The following is a 22,548-nucleotide window of genomic DNA, read 5'->3' as shown; positions in this document are numbered from 1 at the left end:
CTACTCATACAAAGAACCTGAGTGCCATCTAGTTCATTCTGCCCTCCAATAAATCAACTTATCAGTCTGCTTATCATGACCATTCCATTTTTCTGATGAACCATTACTGCTTACAGCACTTGAGAAGAATATTGCACTCATAAGGAGCCATAAGATTTTTTGGCCACATGGACATGGCTGTTTTCCTTCTGGTAGTTGTGTACCTGATTGTTACTGAGAACTGATCAACTGATCATTGTATTGTGTTTATACATAGCAAGAGAATGATGAGCTACCGTTTCCTATACTTATTACTGGTGAAAGGGCAGGACTGGGTTCTGATCCTGCCCATCAGTTCTTGTGTTATTGCAGTGCCTGAATCAGCTGGCTAGGGATCCAATCAATAGGCCCGTGTAGAATGAAACATTTTTGATTAGCTGTATCAGCAACAAACGAATGTACTTTAACATTATGCAGTGCAGTCAGTAGCTTTACTGTTTATATCCTTTGATGCTGACATGCTTAAAATGCACATGTGCATATACAAACAACACTGTCAATATTGGACTTCCGTAATGTTTAATAAACACAGAATACTTCAGTCAGAGTGAATGATAATGGGATGGACAACTGTTGCTTAATTTCCAGAAGGGAAATTTTTCTCTTTCCCACCATGTTGAGCTGTAAGGCCCTCCCAGCCTCATATCTGATGTGTACTAGAGGCTCTCTGTTGAGCAAAGTGACTGGATTATGTAGCTGATGACTTCCATTTAGTGTCAAGATCTTAAATGCTTGAAGTCATTATCTCCACATCTTCTGTATACACAGATGATATGCTTAGGCACATTAGTAGCATCATCTTTTTCAGTGTAACTTGTCAGCAGTGAGGATATGTGAACAGAAAAAAATCACAAAGAATACATTTGTAAAGTTTATGTGTTATAAAATGGATTGTAGTTCTCCACTCTTGTTTTTCTATAGAAATAATACATGTATATACTATTATGATATACGTGTATGTCAGATATTATAGATTTATTGGTTTTCATAATTATGTCTTGTATGATTTGCATGTAGTTTTCAATATGTGTCTCACTTTTAACAGTCATCTCAACTCCAACAGTGATACGCTGTCATAGAAGCTATATTTTCAAACTTCACCCAGCTGAAACAGGTGATAACAGTTTCTGGTTTTTCCACAGTTCAGTAGAACCTGCTTATAACAAAATCCCAAAAGAACCAATTATTTGTCAGTTTTAGGTAGGTTTCCTTATAACACTGGTACTTTCTTCCAGATAAAAACATTGCGCAGTACATACCCCATGTAGAATCTGTAATCCAAATAACAAGCTAGATATACGAGTATATACTGCATATATCCTATCACTGATTAGTACACATTTTCAGGTTTCTTTGCCTTCACTTCCAATTTTTCAATTTTCCCAGTTGTCTGCTAGTATCTTGTTAATAAACAAGTATAATACTTTTGTTCATGACATGTTCTTTTCCACTGACTTCATACTTTCCATTTCCTTTTCAGCGCTAAGATCTTTTTTATTACCTGACATTTTACATTGGTTATCACTATATATTCTTAGGACTTGAGAAATTTTCCGGTACAAACAGACTTCCATTTGATCTAGGCTCTAATTTGACAAGTTTTACTGTACATTCAAAGTTTTTCACATTTTTTGTAAAGTTGTTGGTTGTTGTATTCTGTAGGTTACTGTAGGTTTGCTGCAATTCATTAAAAACTGAAGGCTATTAGTACAGCCTGACTTGTTTTGTAATGTCTTCACTTTGTTGCATCTTTTCAAGCAAGGTGAGTCCTTTTGCAAGCTAAGTATCATCATCTCCAGTATGTTCTTTCCCTAGGGGGAAAGCACTTGGGAGACAATGCTGGCCACTCACCTTCATCTAGTATCAGAGTCAAAGAAGGACTGGCCCTGAAAAGGATATACATTTGCTTGCGTGCATATGCACACGCACACACACACACGCAGACACGAACATCATTGTGATCTCATAGGTTTACTTTCTTGGTCTCCCCTTTCAAGTCACAAGTTTTTTTACTTACCAGATTTAGTAACATTCTGTAGTTTTACTGACCTTGTATAAAAATAACTGTAAACCCCTTGACTTACTTCAAACATCATTTGTGTTTCGATGTAATACATGATATTTTTTGACACACACAGAATTTCTTTTAATGATTTATGTCTTCTGTGTGTGTGTGTGTATGTGCGTGCGCCTGTTGTCATGCACATGCATGTATGTTTATGTAGGATTCACACATTGATGTGCTCAGCAGGTGATTCGGCTGTGATGATGGAAGTTGATCATGAAACACAACAGGTATATGTTGAGCAGATGCGCATGATCTCGGCAGAAGACCTCCAGTTTCTACAACCTAGTGAAGAAGCTATATCATCCCGCCTCACGACGCCAATTGTTACAACATATATTGACACTGACAAGATCAGCTTTGAAAGGTATTTTGTGGAGATTGTAAGAAATAATTTAATAATTGTCAGTTTAGCAGACGTCACAAACATGTGTACTTTGTTTACAAACATGGTGACATTTAATTTCTAGAACCTCTTTTTAAATGTGACATATAAGTACAGAACTATCCATGAATTCATAAATGTAGCCTTTGCCAGTTTGAAAATCATAGTGGAACAAATGAGGTAAAATTTAAAAGTGCATTTTCAAATATAAGTTGCATGCATACATACCAGAAATAGTATATTTTTTAAAAAATAGCCCAGAAGATAGGTCTGCTTTGCTTGGTGTGTCTGTTGAACAAATATCAACTCCCTGTCTGCTTGATCCAGTCTTGCCAGGTCTGCATCATCACAATTGAATGAGCGTATGTACTTTCAGACAGCCTCAAAGCTAGCAGTTGCCTCTCTAAATGTAGGAATTGTACTTCCTCCATCACTCCTTCGCTATATACACCATCTTCCTTTCTGTTTTCTGCAACATCATATATTTTGTTGATACTCTGTCTTTCTGTTGTTAATTTGTTGTCATTGCAGTTCATGTAGTCAGTGAACTGGATGTCTGAATTGGGAGTAAGTTTCACCCAGTCTTCTTCTGTGGTTGTGCATGTCAGTGGTGGTGATGAACACTGCCTTTCTAAAGCAGTTGTTAGAACTCACTTTCTGCAAAGAAGTCATTATAACATGCATCGTTTGCATAAGATTCCTTTCTCTCTTTGACACAAATTGTATTCTGATGTGGCTTTCAGTACTTGGCCTTCATTGAATGGATCACACACCAAGCAGGAAGATGGATAAGTAAGATGCTTTTCCAAAGAGCAGCACTCTTGTTGATAGAACCTATTCTGACATCAAACTCATGCAGAAAGCTTGCTTCTTGTCATTGCTGTGTGTGTTGATGTATGTGCCTGGAAAGATGTAGATATTCTTAAAACACCTGGTCTCTGTCCAGCTGTGCACCTTGAACTGTTGTATCGGAATATCTACAAAATATCAGGCGAATATATCTGCATCTCTGCTACAACTCATCATGAGTAGTGTCTTAGGGGAGAGTGGCTGATGCATTGTCATCTTTCTTTATTATTATTATTATCTGCATTAGCTCTGCAAACTATGCTTGAGCTTTCCGTCAAATTAAAGTACACAAAGAATCAGCATCTCATTTTCACCACTTCATTTATTGTTGGTACAAATTTTGTGGTGGGCAGTTAAAATATATTTGTTCTTCATATCAGTATGTGTGTGCTGGTACGATTTAAAACTAGTATAGTGGGTATGACAGATCTCTGAGACAGTTTGAACTCCCTTACTTCAATGATCTTCTTTATCACAATTAAAATGAAAAGTTGCAAAAATTTGCCTACTGTCTTTGCCCTCTCTGTCTGTCTGTCTCTCTGTCTCACCATCTGTCTGTAACAACTTCAGAACTGCTTAACAGATATTAATAGAATTTGATATAGGAAAATGTTGATACAATTTGTTAACAGTTTAATTTTGATTAAAATCAGACAACAGTAATAGAAACATCACACATGAAGACCGACATGCATTTCTGTGCTTATCTTGCTGTGTATTTATTGGATCAAAATGTATTTCAAATAAACATTTCAGAGGAAAATGAAATACACATTTTATATTCAGTGCACTTTTTCTTCTAGTCTTATGGTTTTCAAGATAATTAAACAAAAGTGATCCTTATGGTGAGCCATCATGTAATATGAGAAATCTTAGGGGTAGTAACAGACCAAACATGCCAAAATTATTATGCCTTGGGGGAATTTTGCAACTTCTTATTTATCTCTTGGATCCTGTACCTCTCACCATTTGTACAGCATAATATTTGGCTTGTGAATGAATAATATAAAGAGTGTTTCATAACTTCAAGAGATTATTCCTGAGGTGGGCCTGTATTATATCAACATGGGTATGATTCTCAGTGGTTACAGAACTGTCAGTGGATTAAAATAGAGTGTTACCTAAAATTGATGGGTGTCACTGTGCAAGCATGCGCTGGAATGCAGGTCTCTTTAGGTCCATCCTGCAGTACCGTAGCGACTAGGAGGTTGTGCAATCCATGTATGTTGTGTAGCATTGGTACAGCAGTAGGGAATTGAATAGAAGATATGCCATTTGCACTTAGTAATGAAGAATATGCATGCATGAATTTATCTATGGATTTTGCAACGGAACTGGTCTAACTGCCATACCATCAGTCCCGACCGAGCCAGCGAGTTCGGCCTCTACTGGCTTGGCGGTATCTATAATGCTTCCCCCATCTATCAGAGGCGTTAGAGACTACTGTTGGGCGGGAAATGTCCTTGAATTTGGCTCAGTGACCTCCTTTGGAGATATGAGGTTCTTTTATGTGCCGTAAAGCTACGACACGGGACCCACGGCTTAAAGTCCCTCCTGGAGTACTTGTTCCCTGAATTTTTCCGCCCTTAAAAATTCCATGACCTCCGCCGGGTTTGAACCCGCGTACCACGAGTCATGAGGTTGGAACGTTACCTCTAGACTACGGAGGCCGCTGGAGACTTGAGTAAGCTGTTGGAATATTGCCACAGTTAGTTGCACCCTCCACCTTTGTCAGTACATCTTATTCACTGACAAAGCTCAGAGTACTGGTGGTGGAGTAAACAGTACAAGAAACTCACACTTATAGTTGTGGACCATGTGCTGTAGGGCATAATGGAAGAAGTACCTCTGACAACAAGACATGAATGTACTCCTACCATGAAAAAGCACTGCCTTATATCAGTGACCACATTACACAGAAACTGGATTAACACTTTCCTGGTTNATATAAGTAAGTCGGTCTGTAGCGACCTCCGTAGTCTAGAGGTAACGTTCCCAACTCATGACTCGTGGTATGCGGGTTCAAACCCAGCGGAGGTCGTCGAATTTTTAAGGGCGGAAAAATTCAGGGAACAAGTCCTCCGGGAGGGACTTTAAGCCTTGTGTCCCGTGTCGTAGCTTTACGGCACGTAAAAGAACCTCATATCTCCAAAGGAGATCACTGAACCAAATTCAAGGACGTTTCCTGCCCAACAGTAGTCACTAACGCCTCTGGTAGATGGGGGAAGCATTATAGACACCACTGAGCCAGTGGAGGCCGAACTCGCTGGCTTGGCGGGACTGATGGTATGCACGAGTACTGGTAGGATATAGAGACTGGTAGAATATCATAGAGGGAAGCACAATGGACCAATACTGGTCTAAGTGCATGGGGAAACCCACCCTCTCCAATAACTAACTAACACTTTCCTGGTTGCTGGGTTGTCTGTGATGATCTGTAAAATTGACCACCGCATTCACCAGACTTCACTTTCCTTGACTTGGGTGCATGAAAGATTTTATCTTTTTTAAGTTGCTTATTTAATGATGCTCTCAGTATTGAGACTGTATAGTGTCAATGATAGGATGACAAATGAACATGGAACTGTTGGTGGAATGAAAATTGGCAGGGCAAACCAAAGTACTCTGAAAACCTGCCCTGACACCGCCCACCAAATATCCTGCATGGCCTGACCTGGGAACAAACCTGGGCCACCGTGATGATAACTTAGTGACTAACCATGTGATATTGTTTAAGGATACAAGGCTGAGACATTCTTTGTTCTGTTTTGAGATCTGTGAAACAATCAGGAGTGTGTATTGAAGCTGAAGGTGGAAATTTTGAATATTTTTTATGGCAGTGATAGTTCAGGATGTGTAAAATCATTTACCACAATTAAGTATCATTTCTTATTATAAAAATGTATTTTTCATATTCACATCTTAACTTCCTCTCTCCATAGCTCTGTAACCACTGAGAATAATACCCATGTTGGTACAGAATTTTTCACTCAAATTGATCTAGGAATGACCTCTAAAGTTATGACACAAAGTTATATATTTGTGATGAATAATGTCTCTACAGATTTTTTTTTCTTTTTTTGACATGAGAGAATTTATTTTAACGGTTTAATTATAGATTTTTATAGATTTGATTCATGGTTTATTTTGTTGCTTTGATGATTATGTAGTAGCATGCAGTTTGAGTTAGTCTGTAGAGTGTTTGATCAGAAAATTGTCCTTTATATTTGTTTGATGATTTTATTTATATGCTCTATATCATTCTCCATTCTTCTCAGTGACAAATCAAAAACAATTTACATAACTTCACACTGTGTTTCTCTGAGATCCATTTCACTATCATATTACTCCTGTGCTGAGGTCTTCCAGGTGGCCTTCTTTCTTAAGATGTTCTGATCAAAATTTAGCATAAGGATTTATCATTTCCTTAATGTGTGTTACTTATCTCACCCATCCCATCCTTCAGTTTTAAATCACTGTAACAGTATTGTCTAGAATGTAAAATTGGCATAATGAACCTTCCTTAAATTATGTTTTACAGGAATAAATCTGGTATATGGGGCTGGCGGTCAGATAAATGTGAACCAGTGAATGGGCATGACTGTAAAGTATTTGGAGCAAGCAATGTTGAACTAGTAACAAAAACTCGGACTGAACACCTCACAGAGACAGACAAAGTGAAGGCGAGAGCACCAAAGACACCACTGCAGTCATTCCTTGGTATTGCAGAGGTAGAGGAGAAGCAGACCGCTCTTCCAGAAACAAACAATGTATGTGTATTATCTGAATTACATACATTACCTACAGTGACTCTGGTAATAGGACTGAAGAACTGAACAGGTTAATCTAGAGGTAATTCGCTAGACTTGTTTTCAGGAGGTGCTTGGTTTGAATCTCAGTCAGGACACCAACTGTGCTGACAGATTTATTATGGTTTACCTCCATGCCTCCAGTAAATGCCAGGATAATAACTTGATTAGATCATGACTGTATCCTTTTAAATACTTTCCAATTAATCACTGATCTGTGATTCTGCTGTCTGATACTATACAGTCTCAATACTGAAAATGCATCATTAAATAACCCACAAAGAGGGTCTGTAGACTCAGTACCACTGACTGAGGACTGCCATTGTCCATGATTGTAACACATTTCCACCCACCATTTTAATGTTGTCATCTCATTTCCTTCTTAGTACTCAAAAGTGAACCACTTTTCAAGAGGGTAAAGGTAAAGTTGTCCCTGTGCTTAACTAATTAAGCACTACACTGTGAAGCTATATGGGAGAGTGGATGTATAGATGTACATTTTCTAGAAAGTTTCTCACCAAAATACTGGATATGTATCTTTTGTCCCAGATCCTAGCTATATGCCCAGCTCGGAGTAATCTCGATTTCACCATCCTAACACTATTAGATGACCTGTAAACATTTCAGAGGTTCCCTCTGTGTGGAATTCTGAAATGTTCACTTCATTTCACTTGGATCAGTGCACGAGGGTCATACTGAAAGTCATGAGCAACAATTTTTTGTAAACTAACACGCTTTATTATTGACAAATCAAATACACCTCCTCAATCTACAGACCTTTCTTTATTTTTCCACATAATCGCCATGTCTTTGTACATGTTTCTCTCAGCGTTCTGGGAGTTTTAAAATTCCCCTTCTGTAAAATTCCGTTCCAGCCATCCGATGACACTGACGCACTGCTTTCTGAATTGCCTCCCTTGTCTCAAAACGTCCACGCAGCTGATCCTTCACAAATCCGAAAAGATGGTAGACGGAGGGTGCCAAATCAGGGCTACAGGAGGGGTGTGGAAGAACTTCCCACCCCATCTTTGCAGTTGCTTCCAATGTGACCTTTGGGGTCTTCGGTCAATAACCGCGGGACCCAACAAGCACAAATTTTCCTATAGCCCAAGCTTTCAATCATCTCCTATACTGCACTGTGCCCTATTCCAAGTTTTTGGGCTATTGTGTCCACAGTCACACACCTGTCATCTTGAATGATCTCATTCACACTTTCCTTGTTGCGTTCAGTTGAGGCTGTTCAAGGACGACCGCTCCGAGGCTCATCTTCGATGCTAGTGTTCCCATCTTTAAAATGTTTCACCCATCTTCGAACACTGCTTGAACCCATAAGCGCGCTGAATTCAGAAAGCAGTGCGTCAGTGTCTTCGGATGGCTGGAATGGAATTTTACAGAAGGGGAATTTTCAAACTCCCAGAACGCTGGGAGAAATGTGTACAAAGAAGTGGCAATTATGTGGGAAAACAAAGAAACGTCTGTAGATTGAGGTGGTGTATTTGGTTTGTCAATAAGAAACCATGTTACTTTAGAAAAAATTGTTGCTCATGACTTTCAGTATGACCTACGTAGTTTCCTGAGTGCTTTATTTTCATACACTTGTAATAAATAGCCTTTCATCAGATTAAGAGGCCACATTTTACAACCATTGAAATCATGAGTCAAAATTATTCTTCTGTGCAAATGAGAGGATATAAAATATGCCATGACTGAAATATGTCACAGTATTGTAGAGTTCTAAAATTCTCTTTAGTTGTTGCTCAGAATTAATAGAATTTAAATTAACTTAGAAAAGAATGTGTTTTACATTTTGTATATATATCAGCATATTTTAGTGCAAATTTCTTTGTAAATGACACTCCTAAATTAGATATTTTTACTTCAGGAGGAATACAGTCATATAGGCAACCCTTGCAATATTACACCTGAGGAGTATTTCGATCATACAGTGGACCTGAAAGGAAGAGATATTGGCCGTCCAAAAGAAGTTAATACAAAAATACAGAAATTCAAGGTAATTAAATTTCTTAACTTTATTGTCCTAGCATACCCCAGCATAGAACTTTAGAAGTACATCTGACTTTCATCAGGTCCTCCATAATAGCATCTTAACAGAAATTCATGAAGTGTGCATTTGGAAAATGTTTACTTTATTGATGTCTGTACTGTGATTTCAGGCCACGCTTTGGCTGTGTGAAAACTACCCTTTGAGTCTACAAGAGCAAATAATGCCGATTGTAGACTTAATGGCAATTTCCAGTTCACACTTTGCAAAACTCAAAGATTTCATTCAAATGCAGCTACCGGCAGGTTTTCCAGTTAAAATAGGTATGAATTTTTTCTGTTTTGTCACCACATACCTCATTATTTTAGGTGGTTGAGTTCCACAATGGGTATAATTTTATTCTTTCAGAAATCCCACTGTTTCATGTACTCAATGCGAGGATAACATTTGGCAACATATTTGGTTTGGATGAAGAAATTCCTGGAATAACAAGAATTATGGAAGAAGACAGAATTACGTGTGTTGTGGATGACAGCTGTTTCATTCCTCCAGCATCATACTCAAAATTAGGTGAGTATGAGTAATCTGAGTGTGATATTTCATGATTTTCCTCAGTCTCTCCAGGGTAATTGCCAGGATCACATGCCTTTCTTTCAGCTTCATAGCTAAAGCCTTTCATCAGTTAAATATAAGCAAGGTTTACAAAATTAAGAATAGAAACATCTGAAAGATAACATTACTATAGCATTCATAATAATAACAATGAAATTACATATATTCCTATATTTAACATTATTAAATTGATAGTGCATTAAATATTTTTCATTATAATGTTAGACTCCTTGTTACATGCCATATTCATAGCAGTGGTCTTTTTTAATGCTCATATATAATGTATGTCTAACTCCATGATAGACAAGGTCTGCCTTGAAAGTTATGGGTCCTAATTCCAGAATGAATTCCAGGCATGTTTGGAATCTGACAGCTCATTGCAATGTTCACCTTATCATGAGCCAGTTGAATCCACTGCGTACCATATCTCTATATTTAAGCTCCATTCAAGTGTTATCTTCCCATGTGTGCCTGGATCTTCCAAGTATTTTTTTTTTTCTTGGAGACTGTTTGACCAAGTTTCTGTGTGTGCTTTTAGTTTTACTTGCACTTGCTACATGCCCCACCCACATTATCCTGTTCGATAAAATATTAGCTTAAGTATAGTAAGCTTCTCTATACAGGGTGTCCCAGGAGGAATGTGCCAAACTTCGGGAGGGTGTTCCTTATGTTAAAGTATGCCGATATAACCCAAAACACCTATGTCCAAAGTTGAACGGTTACGGAGATAATGGCCAGAGAAGTGTCAAACTTTGACCGGGGTTACACACTTGTTGATTACAAAATAGATATTAAAACTGGCAGGAATATGTGGATTCTGTAACGTTAATAATGTACGTAACATCAAACTAACTTGTGAGTGACATGAAGCCATAAAATTGAAGTACAAAAAACTCGCATGCCATCTCAAAGTTGTCGTTAAGAGTTCCAAGCACTGTACATGACACATGAATGGTAAGCGATGACGTAACGTGCTGACTGCGCGTTCTGATAAAGCCAACTCCATAAGCACGGATAGGATGAATCACGGCAGTCAAGGACAAACAGAGATAATTCCTCTCAGCTGATAGGTATAATCCGTGGACCCGCTAGAAGACCACACTTTTCTCGGGCCATTATCTCCGTAACCGTTCAACTTTGGACATAGGTGTTTTGGGTTATATCGGCATACTTTAACATAAGGAACACCCTCCCGAAGTTTGGCACATTCCTCCTGGGACACCCTGTATAAGTTCCTCTAGTCCATCTTGCATCATCTTTCTTAGATTCATATATTTTACTCTGCACTTACTTTGAAACACCTTCAGTCTATGAGGAGCATTTTAGATGACCACTATTGTGGTCCCTTATCTCATCATGGAAGAAGATAACAAAACTCAGTAATGGTAATCTGAAAGCGATGCATATAATGGTCTTCGTCAGTCATAGGCTAGTGCTTGACCATCATGTGCCATTTGTGTGTTACTTGGTAGAGTAACCTGCCCTGCGTTGGAAACAGTAATAGCTACTATATAAGCATCTTTTTCCTCCAAGACATTGCAGTGTTGCATCATTATTGTGATGTGCAGTACTTGATGCAGCTGTTGGGTTGAGAAGTGCTGGCATACCCTCTTTTTTTTTTCTGCCCATATCCCCTTGTGATTACTCTCTGTCTCTTTGAAGAAAGGAGCCAATTCAGCAGTGCCAATTTGAATCTGCACCTGCCATCAGAAAGGCTGTTCTAGCATCGTTATGTCATCTGAGCATATATGATTACAGCGTTACATTTGATCATCTACCCTTGCAGTGGGAGAAGTGTGTTCACCTTTAGTGTTGATTACATTGAGTAGTAGACTTAAGTAATAGTGTCAGCTGAAACTTCTGAAATATCTGTCTGTTGTTTCTTAGAATAAGAGATTGAGTTTCATACACATATAAAACAGGAAGTAGAATTATAGGTTTGTATCTTTTAATCATTAGGTAGAATATGGAAAAATTCAGAATTCTGCATGGAAAGGTAACAAGTATTTCTCTAATTCACTATGTCCTTAATTTTATGTAGAGTAGAATTCTTTTCCAAGTACTTGAACACTGAAGAATCTATTAGCTGTTACCATGCATGTCTGATGTTGAATATTAAGTGTATGTTAAAGCTGAGGAAATGTACATTATGTTTCAGGTGCAGAAGTTCGAAGACAATTCAGCATAGAAGAAGAGGATGAACTCCTTCAGTTTGCAATTCAACAAAGTCTTATTGAAGCTGGTAGTGAAAAAGATGAGGTATTACTGAAAAGTAGTTTGCAGTGTGCAGATATAACATTTCAAGGATGAGTCTAAGACTTTCATGTTTTTAAGTTTCAACATTAGCTCTTTCATTCATAAAGCCCCCCCCCCCCCCTTCCCATCTACTCACTACAGGAAATGGTTGATTATAGTCACTATAGTCACTCCAAATTGATAAGAAATTTACAGACTTTTTAAAAAATAACTTTCGTGTGTTTAGTTCACACCACCATGACTACAATATGTATTGGTAAACAGATTTACTTTATTTCATTACTGGAAGATTTCAAGAGTTAAGATTCACAAATTAATACTGTAAAATAATAAAAGAATCAGCATTTGATGACTATCAGAAAGCAAGTAAATTCAGCTCTGCAAATACACATACGTCCTGCATAAAGCAAATCTAAAGAATATTCATATTATGCATTGTCTTTTCATCCCTCTTTTCAAAGATTTGAAGCCTGTTTGCAAGAATCTCATATACTGTAAAGAGTACATGAGATTTAGAACTCAGAATGTCAGAATACTGTGTAGGACATTTTCAGTGATTGCTGTAACTAGAGAACTGGCCAAATATAATTTAGTAGAATGGGAAGTTGGGTAGGTTGGAGGGTAATAGGATTTCAGCAGCAGATGATGTATGTTTTCTCATGCTAAACAGAATATTATTTAGCACACATGGACAGTTTTTTTTTAAATAGACAAATTATACACAGTTCTCTAGATACATGAATACTAATAAGTATCTCATACTTAGGTGGATATCTGGGAAGCATTGCGAGCCCAGCGACCATCTCGACCAAACACCCCAAACATTCATGCAGAAGAAGAACGGCAGCTACAACGGTAAGTCCTGTAGATGTTTCCCCTTAACGACTGTTGTACTTACCCTTTCACACCTGACTAACTTGGTACCGGTCTTGACTGAGCCGACATACAGCAGCAACACACAATATTATTCAACCCTAGAAATATCAGCTTGAATTCATACAGAGGTGAGCCACCATTTTAGGGTGTCAGAGCTACTCTTGGTGAATAATGTGTATGAAACACTCCCGAAGAGTTTCAGATATAAAAGAATATTCCTGCTAAATGTTATTTGACTGTGGAGTTTGAATAAAATGCCAACAGATGTCATATGAGTCAGATGTAGCAGTTTTTGTAAAGGTCGATATTGTTGTCACTTGGCACTTGTAGGGTTAAACTAATGTAACAGGCATGTTGTGTGACTCGTACAAGTTTTGAACAGTCTCAAGCAGAATTTTATACCATTCTTTGTGAAGAACATCTTCAAGTTGCTTTAGAGCTGTTGGAGGTGGGATCTGTCCCTCATTCTAGTCTCCAAAACTGACCACAGCAGTTCAGTGATGTTCAAATCTTATGATTGTGCTGGCCAAGGAAAATGTTGAAGGTCACCTTCATGCTCTTCAAACCATGACAGAACATTTCCAGGTGTGCGAATGGATGCATTGTCATCTTGGAAAACTGCATCATTCTTTGGAAGGAAATTATATCTTGATCATGGGATGCACTTGATTGTCCAACCTGTTCATGTACTCCCTTGCATTAATTTGGTCATGAAGGGTTAATAATGGGACCAACAGAACACTGTACCATGATATTGCTGCCCAAACCATCACAGAACCTCCCCAGTGTTTCACTATTGGAACCAGGCATTCCAGATTGTAGGCTTTCCTGGGTGCTGTCAAAACATAAACTCTTCCTGATGTAAGGAACAGCATGAAGGCTGTATCGTATGACCGTTTCCATTTGTCTATGTCCAGGTTTTATGGTCGTGACACCATTAAACATCTGAGCATTACTTCGAGTAATAAGAGGTTTTGCAGTTGCAGCCTTACAATGGATTTTAGATTTGTGAAGCTCATGTCAGACAGTTTTTGTGGAAACAGGATCTGCGAGATGAATGTTCAGTTCTGCTGTCACCTGTGCTGCATTGTAAACATAAATAAATAAATGGAAGAAGGACATTCAGTGTTGCCAACTGAAGTTCTTTCAATGCAGCCAACAAATTCTATTCCTCAGTTTTTTAGTGTTTCCATTATTTTGTCCTCTCCCTGTATGTTCTAGCTTGATTTTATGGTCTATAGTTTATTAGTATATGATGCATGATGTTTCAATATAATGGCTGAAGTTGCTAGTATGAAGAGAAAATATGGCTAGGACTGAAAAGCAAGGAGGATCACACAATGTGTTAAATGTGCTTAGCTGCATAAGAAAAAGAAATCCTGTATAAAGTGTGCTGTGGGTTGCAAATGGAACAGCTGTAGGAATGGGTAGCTGGTGAACCCGATTTTAAAATTTGAAGGGGAGTAGAACAGTGTTCATTGGTATCTTTCACACAGAGTTCTATAGTCTGCTGATAAAACTAATTACACATGGCCTTCTGCACTGTAGCCATCCTTTAATGCTATTTTTTGGAGGTCACAAAATATAAAAATCACCAAAACTTTGGCCTCTGATGATTGAAGGATATGGTCACAGGACTCTTGCCAGTGGTTATTTTGTGGGATAGGTTTGTATTGAACCTTAGTCTCTGAAAATGATCTGTGATGGGTTTCTGTCAAGCTTTGATTTATAGTTTCTTTTGTACCTTTATTTCTGCTAATTGATATTGAATGTGTTTTTATCAGGCTTGTATCTCTAGTAATTTATCAGAAATTGGTTTCTGTTGAACCTTGATTTCTGCTAATTGACCTGAAGTGGGTTTTTGTAGAATTTTATTCTTCGGCAATTGATTTAATGGGTTTCTATTAAGTCTTGGTGTTTGGTAATTGTTCTTTGGTAGGTTTTCATAGCACCTTGAACTCTGGTAATTGATCTGAAAGATTTTATGAAACCTTGAAGTCCTATAATTGATATTGACTAGGTTTTCATTAATTTTTTATCTTTGTTAATTGACCTAGGATGGTTTTCATAGAATGTTGATCTTTGGTAATTGATTCTTGATGGGTTTGAAGTCACTATCCTGGAATTTGCTTGGAGGGGTTAAGGAGAACCACAAAATCCCCAGTAGGATGGCTGGTGTCCTAGTTGAGATTCAGACAAAACTCTTCCTAAATTCAAGCCTAGGGAATACACCAACCTGTTTGATGGATGTGTGTAATGAATACATTATTTGTAAAGGGTACTGAGTTCTCATTTTGTAAGTTTGTTTAGCAGCAATGTTCTTTCATACATGTTAGTTATGTTTACAATGGATATGAACACATATGTGAGGGTTATTTACTTCCTCTTCCTCAGGCCCTGCAGGCAGTGTCTGGGATAGTACCTTAAAATAGGATATTACTATCAGGATTCATTATTTACAGTCATTCTGCAATTTGACGCAGTATATTACTTGTGCAGTTGAGAGAACAATGTTGAATGCACTAAGAAAATGTGTATGTAACAAAGACTTCATTCCCACTAGTCTCCTGTAACTGAACTGTAGGGCTTCTGTTAGTATTGTTATTATTTTCTTCAAAGGGGCACATACCAGAACTGAAATGGTTCATGCATTGATTAACTGGATGATTTCTGTGTGATTCTGTATTGAACAGAAACCTTACATATTTGTGTAACTCAAGCCCATTTCATTCATGTGTGTATATGTTTGTGTATGCATGCATGGACGAGGTGATTCATCAGAGTTCTAGTACAGTACTGAAGGAGTGGTGGTCTGTTGTGCTTAATTGTGCATCATAATATGGGGGAAACATGCATGCATATGTCAGATGCCTATGTTGGCTGTGCAAGACAAAATGTGCATGATGAGAGGGATGCATTGGATATCATACACAATAACTCTTCAGCCAGCACTTCTCAGGTTTCTTCTGCAGCGACCTTCTCAGAGTACATTATGGCTTTCTGTCTGGGGAATCAGTTGCATTCCTTCCATGCACAACTCCTGCAAGGGCTGAATCCTGGAGACATTATGATCATAATGGCCGCTACACAGGATTGTGGATATGTCTCAATTTCTGTATCATGTGTTGTGTACTCATGAGGCATTACTTATAGGAAGTAATGTGCCCAATCAGTTGACATGATATGTTAAAGAGAATTGTTCCCCATTTTGTGAAAATTGCCTGTCACAGTAACGCAAAGCTACATCAGTGTAAGAACATTTTTAACCTTTTCTTTATTGCTAGTGGAGTGGGACTAAGTCCCTTATACTGCAGCCATTTCTGGCCTGTTGTACCAGCCCCAGATGATAGGTGAGGGTGATTGTGGAGCAATTGGCTGAATGAAGATTGGCAGGGGAAACTTGGAGAAAACCTGCCCCAACGCCACTTTGTCCACGACAAATCCCACTTGACCAGACCTCGGTTCGAACACAGGCTGCCGCGGTGGGAAGCCAGCTACTCACCACTTGAGCTATGGCCCGGCCCTTGTTAACTCTTTAATGGAAGAAAATCTGAAGAAAAAAATAATAATATTTACATTTTCAGCTCCACTTGGTCTCCCCGACAACTTCTGTGATTATTAACCTATAGCTCTGCATCACTCTTTATACTCCTGTATATATAAATTACTTTCATTTTGTTTATTATCTTTGTTCCAACAGACTGGAAGCAAAAAGCGGAAAGAAGAAATGTAATCCCTTTAGTTCCTTTGCATAGTATTTTCCAGTTACCTGTAGTACTTTTGCATTGTATATTGTAGACATAGTATGCTGTAGTGTAACCAAGGATTAAAGATGTGCTGAAGAGGGAATAAATATCATGGAAGGCCTTATAATGTGTTTTCTGTGCACAGAGTGAACACATATAGGGAATACCCTTCCATCTGTCTTTTGTTTCATCTCCAAGAGTCCTGAATGAATATCAGTGAAATTTGTTACTGAAGATCCATACAGGAAGTTTTCAGGCACATTTAATCAGCTTTATTGTATGCATCCTGTTGTGTATCACTTTGTAGTATTATATGGCCATCAACACAACAATCTCCAAATAAATAAACCAATATTACTGTCATTATATTTGTTTATTATTCTGTATCTGCTGCATGTTTAGATGCAGCTGGATCATCATCAGGCAATTTTCATGATACATCTCTTTGGATTGTGTCCTAATATGGATCCATATTAGTAAGAGTATTGATATAAATATCATTAACAAATTTTTATATGGATCTTGTCATGTTGCTGAATTCATGCTGTAATATTAGTCTTAACAAGTTAAAATGTTAAAACATTATTACTATCAAAATGTTAAAATTAACTGTTAATTATTGTGGTTGTTCCTGTTCTCTGATCCTGTTAGGACCCTAACAGAGTCATAAAATCATAGAACAGGAACAACCACAATATCCAGTAGTGGAAAGAAGTGATATCTCCACACAAGACACAACATATACAACACACATGCAAAAACATAAAGATTCCACCACAGCCTATCTTGACACCACAGAAAGGAATACAGAGTATATATGAAACTTGTAGCATCAGTTGCACATGGGTGACCACCCACATAATATGTATGTAATGGACTAAAACAATGCTGACTCACAAGATACAAAACACCCAACTGCCCTCTACTCTACGACAAATAACTATGGGCACTCACTCTACTTAAAAGATAATTCCAGTGTAGTCTAATTAATAATGAACAGCTAATTTTAACATTTTAACCCTTAAGACTAATATTACAACATCAATTTAGTAACATGACAAGACATACAAAAAATGTTTATATTTATATCAATACTATTAGAGGACACAACCCAGCAATAAGCGTTGTATTATGAAAACTGCCTGATAATGAACCAGTTTGTTCAAAACATGTAGCAAATATAGAATAATAAACAAATGTTAATGCAGTAATATTGGTTTATTTATTTGGAGTTTGTTGTGTTGATGGCTCGGTCGTTATAGTTTGCTTGCAGACTGAAATCACGGAGTTTGTTGTGTTGATGCCCGTATGATCATGCCACATTTAATTAGGATCATATTGCTCCAGTCTAAACTGTACTTTACATGAAGCTCTAATTGAACTTTATGCTCTTTATTTTCAGAAATGTTAATTGTAGAAAAGCTGTGTACATGATACAAATTGCATATCATTAAAATCTGCAACTCTGATTTTAAACATCTTTCAGTATGGTGAATATTTTAATAGAACACAGGAAAAAGTAATTTCTGACTGTACAGTATGGTAACTATAATAGCTTTGCAAGAATAGATTTTTGTGTACCTTATCCTTGGTATTCCCAATAATCATTTATTCCATCATCATTTTCAAAGGTTTCAAATTAATCATGTTATCATTTGTAATGCATGCCCCTACATCTTGATGCTTAATTTGTCCAGCCTTTCTTTTCACGCTAAGTACTATCTTCTGGGATTTAACATCACATAGTCCAGTAGAAGTCCACCAGTTTTTCAGAGTATTGTATTGGCCCCATCTTTAGGGTTGAAGAATAAGCCATGCATAAAACCAGGAAGAAGTAAACCTTACTGTTGCTTGCTTGCTTACTTACTCTTTCACCATGAACACTGAGGCAGTATGTTCCCTTCAAGGTCATTGTTTAAGAACCTCAAATCCAACATTTTCTTATGGCATTTTTACTTACAGAAGTTGTCCAAGGTCTGCTTCACAAAATATTCCTGTTTTGAACCAGTACAAATGTACAAACACCCTCTTTATGCTTTGTAGGGCAATCCAGGCCAGCTTAGCCCTGTACCAGCAGAACCTCACCACTTCCCCTGATAGTGGCTCCTCTGCTCTTCGTGCTAGTCCTGAGGGTGGGGAAGCTGATTCTCCTGATAGCCTGATAGTATCTGATCATGATCTGCAGATGGCTTTAGTCCTTTCACAGCGTGAACGTGAGGAGGAAGAACAACAGAGGAGACAGGAAGAGGAAATGCTGGAACAAGTGTTACAGCTCTCACTCACAGAGAAGTGACATGAAGTAAAGGTGCTGTGTTGACATTCTGTCACCCTGTGATTAATGTGAGGTGTCATCTCACATCTTTGCATATTTCTGAAGCTAGAAATGGAATTGTCAGTGGTGCAATGTTATGCATAGCCATGACATGTGGCATTGAAGGAGAGAATAAAAGTACTGGTAAATTGAAATACTTCCTCACCATGGGACCCACAGTCCTTTTTCATGAAATGAAAGGCCTGCATTGCATTTTGACACATCAGTTGACAAGTTCTGATCTATTTATACGATATTCACAGTATACTGAAATAACTCTTCTATCTATTTATACTATGTAAAAATAATGTACAGTGTAAGATTGTTGCTTTTACTGCATAGGGATTTCTATCTCATATGTGCTTGTCAATGAAATTGTGTTCATTATATTATAAAATCATAATCTGAAACATTTCCATATAACAAAGATAATTTATAAATCTAATTTCACATGTGCTTCCTTTCTTAATACCTTTATAATATGGGGATTTGGTCCCAGTATGTTTAAATAACTTCTGAAATTTCTGATTTGTTTCATTCTGGTCCATCACACTAACAATATTATAAAAGGTTAATTAATTCTGTCCAGTGTGACTGATGGGGTTTCCTTCAAAGAGAAGAAATAAAAAGTACATGAACAAATTTGGTTTAAAAATTTTAACAAAATCTTTTTAAAAATATTGTAATTTATAAATATTTTAACACATTAGTACAAGTCGATGTAGTTGTTAAAAGCATTAGATTTTGTATTACTTGTATTATGATAACATTGTATGTATATATTAATATTCACAAAACATATTGTAATAGTGGTTTCTAATTGTATTGATATCATTCTGAAGATGGGCTATCTATAAGACCGAAACATGTTAAGGATAAAATATTAAAAAGGAGAAAAAACTCCCATCAGTCACACTGGACAGAATTAATTAACCTCTTATAATAAAACTAATGCTTTCAAACTTATGTACACAGATGTGTTTATTTTAATTTCATGTAAGAAAGAGTACCTGTATTTGCTTACGGGTTTAATACAAATTATGGCAGTTAGAGTAGTGTAATCAGGTCTTGTGAAATATTGCTGACATTGAACAAATAAATATTAGGTCCTTAGAATTACTGATATATTTGTGGGGCCAGTGACGGTTTGCTATTCTGGATTTCTTTGTTCACTACCCATTTCCATTGTTATTATGAGTACTGTTGAAATAAACATTTCTTAAGACACTGACACTGTATCCCTTGTCATCAACCATTGACATTTGTACAAGGTGTAGCATTTTATGACAGAGCTTTCCTAAGTCTTTTGTATTTTCCCAGTCACTTCGCTTGACCAGCTTATCTGTCGCTTGTCTCTCATTCTTGTCCCTGATCTCCCCAGTGGTCCGTACTCATTGTTATCATAAGTTCATATAAAATGAGAGACGGTATAAGAATGCTGGTGTACATTTAGAAATTTTAAATTTTATATGTCTGTAGTCCGGGAACATAATAGTTTTCAAGTGCGGCTTATGGTACCTTGGATTCTCATGTAACTTCAGTTTTTATATTCAGATATTTTTTCTTATGTAACAGGAATTTGTTCCAGTATTTGTTGTTGAAACAACTTTCATTTATATGAATGCAAAGGATCGTGAAGATGAGTGACGAAGATAGGTGTTTCTTGTCAGAAGAGACCTATGCAGCTTAAATCTATATCCAGTGGAATTTACAGTACGTATATATGTATTAGTTTTTACATTTGATACTTATTATACTTTTCTTCTTTTATATGGTACCATGTCCATATGTAGCTTTGTCTGTCCCAAGTAACTTTTGAAAGAGTTGACAGGCTTTCTTAAAACTTAGTGTGTATGTCATGTCATTGGAGTATATTGTGTTTTCTTGCATTTTAATTACCTACCATTGATAATAGCAACACTGTAGAAATGCAAACTCCTGCGGTGGCAGAGGCACTAGTGCAGTTAAGACCTTGACATTTTTTGTTGTACATTTTTTGAGAATATGTTAACTTGTTCATGATCGTGATCATTTTATGCAATGCGAATTAGATGATGTGACAGCCTGAAAAAATCTATATTAGTTTTAGTTTTCCATTTTGTAGCAATATCTGAAAAACTGTTGAGGCTAGGCATGTGTAGTTTGCTATGGAGATGGATTAGAAACATATATTTTGCAAGAAGAAATGTTTTGTACATAACAGAATATGAAAATGATAATGGTGCAGTTCTCTGAATTTTGTAAGCCAGTGAGAATCTTAAGATCACAGCCTTCTGGGCTGTAGCACGGCATAGTTTGGTAGATAAGTGCTAGCATTTTGGAGAAACATGCTGCTTCCATTTTCAGGGTAGAGAAGTAAGCCAGGTTCAGAAAAAATAATACTGATGTAGGGAATAGAAAGGGACCAGAACTGTAGCAGACCAATAAGAATAGTGGCCCTGGAAAGGGCTGTTACCACAGGGTGGATGCCAAAAGGGAAAAACTGAGAAACATAGGAGAAAGGAAGGTCAGTAAAAAAGGAAATATATAACAAAAATTAGATAAAATAAAGGTAAAATAAACAATGGATGAGAGATGGGCAGAAAGAAGACAGGTAAAATAGAGTATATTTTGTTAATATTTGATTACTGAATTTGCACACTAACAAATTTGAAAAATTAGTACCACTTTCTTGGTATGCATAATGCATTTTTGCTGCAACATGACATACATATTGCTAATCTTGTCGATCACCCCTCCCACTCCTGACACAGTAAATACCACTTTTATACTGTTAAATTTGTTGTGTACTGTTCTCATAAAATTAACCGTTTTTGTGTGGTACACTGAAATCCACATTTAGTGAATATTTCCTTTGGTTTCAGCCAAAGTCCCATACAAACAATATATTTTTTCCCCATGTTTAATGAATTTCTGTTTAGTAAATAACCCATATTTGGGGGCACGCAGTAGCAAAGTTAGTTGAAGCACTATACTGCAAGCTGGAAGGTTATGGGTTTGATTCCTGATTAGGTTTTGGATTTCTCAATTGACCTAATCCTTCCAGCTGCACTATGGCTCTGGGTTTGACTCAGCCTCTAACAAAATGTGTACCAGGAATCTTCATGGGGGTTAAAGGCAACTGACATGTAAGGGTGACGACCTCACCGCCATCTGTGAACCAACTGTCTTGAAAATGTGAGAGCCTCGATGTCTCGCAACCCTATGGGCCTCCATGGCACGCTGCAGGGATGGCTTTACCTTTTAAATAACCAACACTTAGTGCAATCAATGGTCTCTCTTTGTGCTGATACATTGATATAGTTTAATCATGGTTGAAACAACAACCAGCACTCATGTTTCCTCTTTGCCACTAATCATCACTCTCAGCTGTAATCTTTGACAAATGATGTGTTTGAGTTTTGAATTTTGTCAGTAGTATTTCTTTTGTTTAATGTTACTTATGAAGAGGATGAAGCTTACAATTAGTTAGGAAGTTAGAATTAGAAGTAGTAAGTAGTTAAAAGTAATTTTTAAATAACCCCTATTTAGTGAAACCCCTTATTTAACGTTAGAAAAGCCATTCCCTAGAAATTCACTAAATAGGAATTTTACTGTA

At 37.2% G+C, this 22,548-nt stretch overlaps 1 protein-coding gene across 4 annotated transcripts in view; it reads left to right on the top strand.

The window, feature by feature from the left end:
* LOC111873472 (ankyrin repeat domain-containing protein 13D) overlaps positions 1-19,550 on the top strand; it is a 31,892-nt gene extending 12,342 nt beyond the window's left edge. For 3 of the 4 annotated variants that reach the window (XM_023868218.2, XM_023868220.2, XM_023868221.2), the window contains exons 6-13: positions 2,288-2,471; positions 6,880-7,108; positions 9,030-9,158; positions 9,322-9,472; positions 9,558-9,719; positions 11,920-12,020; positions 12,784-12,872; positions 18,683-19,550. In XM_023868218.2, the coding sequence (XP_023723986.1) occupies positions 2,288-2,471; positions 6,880-7,108; positions 9,030-9,158; positions 9,322-9,472; positions 9,558-9,719; positions 11,920-12,020; positions 12,784-12,872; positions 18,683-18,932 (1,295 nt within the window). In that variant the 3' untranslated portion in view covers positions 18,933-19,550. The remainder of the gene's footprint in view (positions 1-2,287; positions 2,472-6,879; positions 7,109-9,029; positions 9,159-9,321; positions 9,473-9,557; positions 9,720-11,919; positions 12,021-12,783; positions 12,873-18,682) is intronic. The other variant, XM_023868219.2, reaches the window with a different exon arrangement.
* Positions 19,551-22,548: the final 2,998 nt, after the last annotated feature.

Source organism: Cryptotermes secundus, unplaced genomic scaffold (genome assembly GCF_002891405.2).
Source record: "Cryptotermes secundus unplaced genomic scaffold, Csec_1.0 scaffold333, whole genome shotgun sequence".
NCBI lineage: Eukaryota > Metazoa > Arthropoda > Insecta > Blattodea > Kalotermitidae > Cryptotermes > Cryptotermes secundus.
This window is presented reverse-complemented; position numbering and strand designations above follow the sequence as displayed.